The sequence below is a fragment of the Leuciscus leuciscus genome, assembly GCF_965113295.1.
Source record: "Leuciscus leuciscus genome assembly, chromosome: 1".
NCBI classification, from domain to species: Eukaryota; Metazoa; Chordata; class Actinopteri; order Cypriniformes; family Leuciscidae; genus Leuciscus; species Leuciscus leuciscus.
In genome coordinates, this window is record NC_138725.1 from 55,980,606 (window position 1) to 55,986,658 (window position 6,053).

General features: G+C 39.9%; 1 protein-coding gene across 1 annotated transcript in view; it reads right to left on the minus strand.

The window, feature by feature from the left end:
• grin2aa (glutamate receptor, ionotropic, N-methyl D-aspartate 2A, a) overlaps window positions 1–5,718 on the minus strand; it is a 153,105-nt gene extending 147,387 nt beyond the window's left edge. Inside the window, exons 1-2 of the mRNA XM_082136368.1 lie at window positions 5,190–5,718; window positions 2,727–3,134 (exon numbers count right to left, since the gene is read on the minus strand). Of these exons, the coding sequence (XP_081992494.1) occupies window positions 2,727–3,131 (405 nt within the window). The 5' untranslated portion in view covers window positions 3,132–3,134; window positions 5,190–5,718. The remainder of the gene's footprint in view (window positions 1–2,726; window positions 3,135–5,189) is intronic.
• Between the last annotated feature and the right edge of the window lie 335 nt (window positions 5,719–6,053).

Consider the following 6,053-nt stretch of genomic DNA (forward strand, 5'->3'; position numbering starts at 1 on the left):
TGCTATTAAAAAGTTTACCAACTCTTTACTTTGTGTCATCTTGCAAATAGTAGGTTGTCTAGAGAATTATGCCCAAGAGGCAGATAAGATAAGCCAGTTTTCTCTAGGCAATGAGAAATGGGACAGAAGAAAAACTAACAATTATGCTTCAGGATAGAGTTGTCAAAAAGTACAGACTTAAGTACCAAGTCGGTACTGACATTTTTTAATTGTGACGCTTTGAGCGCTGTTGAGCGAATTCGTAAATGTGCTCATCGGATATGTCTGTGATTGGCTACAATGATCAACGCACAGAGGCATTTGAGAGCACACGGAAGTGTTTTTAAAAAACGGGAGCAGGAGCGTTTGCAAGCACAAGCAGGCGTCTATCAGCGCTCCCGTCTGTATCTGTGTAAGCGCTCGGTGAGGAGCGTCATTGATGTATATTTACAACATGTTTCTGAAGCACTGATCATTGTAGCCAATCACAGACATATCCGATGAGCGCGTGAGCACAATGGGCAATTAGAGGTGATTCCGTTCAACAGCACTCAAAGCGGCACTTTTTTTCAATTTCAGTATCGACTTGGTACCGTAGTCGGTACTTTTTGATAACTCTAAATGAGGATGACTCTTGTATCAGCTGAATTTCTAAGATGGGTCCTGGGCTAATTTTTGTGTCCATGTGGTATGCTCTCACATGCATTACACACCTCTCTGGGGTGACAAGGCCCTTCCTTCAAACTGAAGTCTTTAAATTGCCAGCACTTGAAGGCTATTGGTGGGTCGGATCTCGCCCAAAAGAGAACATCATGATCAGCAGACTCAAACACCATGTCCATGAACAACTCTCTACATGTCTTAAATGAGGCCACAACAAGATTAATGGTGTTTGCTCTGTACAGAAAAGCTCACCAACACGTTTGTCAAATGCAACGTAATGATTTGTGTGTTCAAAGCACAAACAGCACAGTTGATATCAGCCATATCAAAATAGTTCTGTAAAAGCCACACACAACTACCAATTTAAAACTCTTGTTTTAGAATTCTGCATCAGATTAGTCTGTACATTACAAATGCAATGTGGACACATGCATTTACGACTACCTCTGAATGTGTCGAATCACCGGAAAGAATCTAACAAGCTCAAAGATAGCAGAGGCTTTAGTTTGAGCCATAGTGTGCATATTATGAATCTATTGAGATCTATTAGGGGTATATAAATGGATAAGAACTTCAGAATTGATATATCCACACTGGCAAGACAGATCACTGCATTTCCCTGTCAGTGATGAAAGAGAGAAAGAACTAAATTGCATAAATGGCTATCTCCATTGTATGTTGCCTCTCTTGGCACCTGCGTATATTAAATGACAATCATGTGTCTTAAATCAATTGCTTCAGGCTGGAGATTTATGGGAAAAGCAACCTAAAAACGTCAATAAGAGAGTCAGTTGATCTTTGGCCATAACTAGCCGTGAACATGACTGTGCATTGGCCGCATTCAGTGGGAGGAAGCATGTTAGATATAAAACAAAGGATCCCCTGACACATGCCAATGATCACTATGTTTATTGGGTTCAAATCCTGCTGTTTGTGCACTAAATGAAGAAAGACTTGCCCGGCGGCCCAACATTAATTACCACATGTATGCTGTCTTGTCTCCTGAAGAATGAAAAAGCCTTGAGCTACCAGTAACGGTTCTCAGAATCGAATCAAATGACTATCACTTTGACATGCCACTAAAATGCAACCTTTAGGGCCTTAAAAATGCACACAAAATTTGAATAACAAAGCACATTTGAAGAGCTGTAGCATATAGTGATTTCATAATGCTACCATGACATAGATGTATGTAAACCAAGCAAAGTTCACATTTACATGTCACTGCCTGGTAGTATATACTCACATCCTTGCGACATACAGTTTAAAATTTATGCACGTTATGTATTATTCAACAAAAGAAGACACAAAGGTCCCTGTGAGTTAAAACAGCCCCGACATTTATCTCCTTAAGGATCAACACAGAGTGCTTTAGAATGACTTAATGTACCGCTGAAGAATGTCTCCCGAGAATAAGCTTTCAAAACGTTGCTTCATTTGATATAGCGACATCTCGAGATGAAAAGAGAGTAAACACATTTAAATGCAGTGCAGTGAGTGCTCATAAGAAACAGGATTATTATATAAACTCAATGCAGATCTTCAATGGGATTTTTTGGGAGTGGAAATTCAGATGTGCAGTTAGTGGCGGTCGGTAATGGAAATGGAACAAAGTCAACAGAGTGGCAAATTATCATCTCTCTGGGTTTACCATCTTAAATTGTACCATAAACTGATCTCAAATCCGAGTTTAGTTTTTTTCCTCTTTCTGAGTGTTGCATGATGACAGCTGTGATTGAAATTATGATGGTTCAGTATAAAGAGACATTTGTTATTGGATTCAGTAAAGTGATTACTCTAGTGGAATTTTTTTGATGGAACATATGTTGTGAAATATCTCCATATTGTAATTTGTCAGAGGAACAGTTAAGGCACGACTGCACGTTGCACTAATGATATTATTTTACATCATTGTCATTACCAAACCACATTAAGAGTGCACATTTTGTGATCTCAATAATATTTCGAGCTCATCTTCCGCTCCAGATATTGACTAAACAAATTTGAAAAGTAGAGCACTTTAGTATTATACAATAATGTACCCTGCTCCAGGTGAGCTGATGCTTGACATACTACAGACTGACCTTATCCGCCATGATCATGGACGAGCCCCCATGGATCCCCAGGATGGGTATCAAAGTCTGAGAGGAAATAAAATCCAAAATCTGGGCGATGGCTTCCTGGTCGGTGCCGTCCCCAAACACCACTCCGTGGATTTTAGTCCCAGACATGAGATCGCACACATGGGTGATGATGCTTTTGGGATCTGTTTCATTCACCAGCAAGGTCACCACGTTGACGTCGATGGGATCATCTTTGCTCCACAGAGCCCGTATATCTCGATCGGAAATGTAGCGTGTTTGACCCAGGATCACAGCAATGTTCAGTATGGGCACTTTCTCTGCCGCATGTGAGACACTGATGAGGGTAAGGAGAGCTGGAAGAGTCAGAAGAACCAACCTGGAAAGCCCCATAGTGCTCGACTTCATTCCCTGCAGAACAAACACACACACACACACACACACACACACAGACAACAGAGGCTGTTTTTGATATAATGCATTCAGAGATTTACTAAATATACCATGTAATACACTGCTAAGAGTTTTTTCTTAAAGAAGAAACACAAAATGACTCAACATATATAAATCTTATGCAACACTGCTTAATACATACTTTAGTTTTACCAACAATACCTATTTGATAACTAGGCTATATACACACAATTGCATCCAGTGGAGTTACACAACAACGGCGAGGAGTGCAGCAGGATTTTATAATCTCATTTTGGAATTAGGCAATGAATAACTAGCAATGAGCAAATGATGAATATTACATGTGACACTGGATCTGAGCAGCAAGCAGGGCAGAAGAGAGCGGAGCTGACATCATCACATGAAAAGTCTTGGACTGACTGAGCGGAGGAAGCTCACAGGCCCTCCGCTACTGTGGCCAGCATGTATACGCAAACAGATGCATTGTAAAGCAAGGCATAAAACTGCAGAGAAACAACATATGGTGCAGGGGCTGTTGAAGCTTGCAATTCTCATGAAGAATAATGCATTATATCATCATTATTACAGATAAATTAATGAGCAAGCAAGATTTATTCGTTTCGGCTGATAAGAATTCAGTAGAGCAACATGAATGGTTGATTTGTTTAAATGCAGTTGAGCAGAAATTTAAGAGACCAAGACTCAAAATGTGATGCATTTTTTGCATATATATGCATTTAGACTAGACGCTTATATGTAGCTTTACAGTGATTTAATCATTATTAAATATAGACTAGATGTGCAAATATAGCAACATCCTTGTTTAAGTTTCTGTATATTTGATTACTGTTGTAAATTAATTCATGGCATTTTGTCCAACACATCATGTTTTTATATAAGCAAATATTTGCCGTGTTCATGCTCTAAACATACTGGGGGGGGGGGGACAAATGTGAACAATGTGATGAACAATGTGACAAACATTAATGAACGTGACTGGAAACCAGGTCTTATGACAATTAGGACTTCATTTAACACTTATATAATATTTTACTTTAATGTAATTATTTAGAGAGGGGTGGGGGGGGGGGGGGGGCTTAATTTATGTAGATTTTGCTGTTTGCGTGAATAAAAAACTGACCTGATTTGTTATTTTAGGCAAATACGACATCAGTGTTCTTACAACGTGACAGAGATCTTAACATGGGGAATATATATAGATGAATATTTCTTTTGATTCCTCATTAATTTCCTCAAAACGACCACTGTGCAAGTGCGCCCCCTATTGACGCGTCTCGTTTTGCGTTCTCAGCTGGAACTTCAGTACGCTATAGGACACCATCATATTCAAAGGGAAAGTATAGTATGCGCGTCACAACTTTACAACAGAAGCAACGAAGGTTCATAATATCCACTATTTGACAAAAAAAAGAAGAAGAGAAAGAAATGACCAATCCCTATGCTCAATTAAAAATAAAATCAGTTTTAAAAGAAAAGTACGTAGGCTGTTATTCGAAGTTGGATCAACAACTCGACCAAAATCCGCATTCATCTGTTACACATCAAAGGAAGCATAGAGAAGTCCTCTATCATGTAAAACCTTTTCAAATGACAAATTATTTTTTTCTGTTCATTTTTTTTCTTTTTCTCGTTCATTAGTAAACGAGTTCCCTCGTTTTATACAGCAAAACCGAGGCGCACTCCTGAGGGAAGCTCACATGATCGTGACACGAGTTTTCTTACAGGTAAAATAAGAGCGTGTTGTTGAACATAACTCAATAAAATCCAACATACTGTTAAAACCAGCTACATTCTAACGATATAAAATAGCCAATCCCCCTTTCTTCATTTTATGCCATTTTTTAGGATCGCGCATCCCTAATGATGCAGGAAAAAGCCGCGTCTTCCTGCATCAAATTCATATCAGTGTAACTGAATGGTGAGACTGAATTTGAAAACGTTTATGTTCATTCTCCATAGCCCTTTAGACAACACACCGCGAACCACGCGAATTTTAACGAAAACAGAGAGGGAAAAAACAGTGATACTCACAGCATCCCTCTTCCACAAAGCTCCAAAGATGTTGAATGGGGTGACATTGCAACAGTCCTCCTCCTCTCACCAGCCAGGTTGGAAATATGGATAATTATTCCCACCGACGATTCCTTTAAGTTCAACCACAGAACCATGTGAATGAAATTAATCCAGTGGTTTGCATGTTTATGAATTATCCATGACTCTTCATCGATGAATAGAACCGCGAGACTCGCACTTTGGTAACTGAATCCGCAAGAAATTGGGATTGAATCTGCAAGCAGTACCACAGGACAGTCCACACAGTCCTCTTTCCCCACAGCCTCTCTGGAACTGAGGGATGCCGTCAGTAACACATCCTTAAGGTGAAAATGAGAATTACACCCTGTTTTAAAGCAAGACACCCCCTAAGAAGAAACCAGTTTTCAGAGCAACGGTCTTCAAATGTCGTCAGTTGGTCATCGGTCTCAAACATCCGAACGTTTAAATGTCATTCCAACCGTCACTTGTCGTAGCTAACGTATATAAGCGTAAAAGTTATAATAAACAAAATGTTCATAAACTTGTCAATACTTTATTGCGGACTGGCCTTGGTTCTGTTTGTCGAGCTTTAACCTGTCGCGGCGTGGTTCTTCTGCTTTTTCAGTGATCTGAATCGTTTCGGTGAGGGATTGCCTCTCGGTGACGTACGTGCGTTTGAAATTCCAGAGCCAAACTTCACTGCGGAAACCACTGAGCTCATCATTCCCAATGTACAGTGAGCGAGCGAGCGCTGCTCGGACACATCAGGGGATCATCAGTGCAGATGCTGCTCTCACACACATTTTTCATTATAGGCTACTCATCTGACTGTTCTTTAAGCTACATGCTCGATTCCATGCG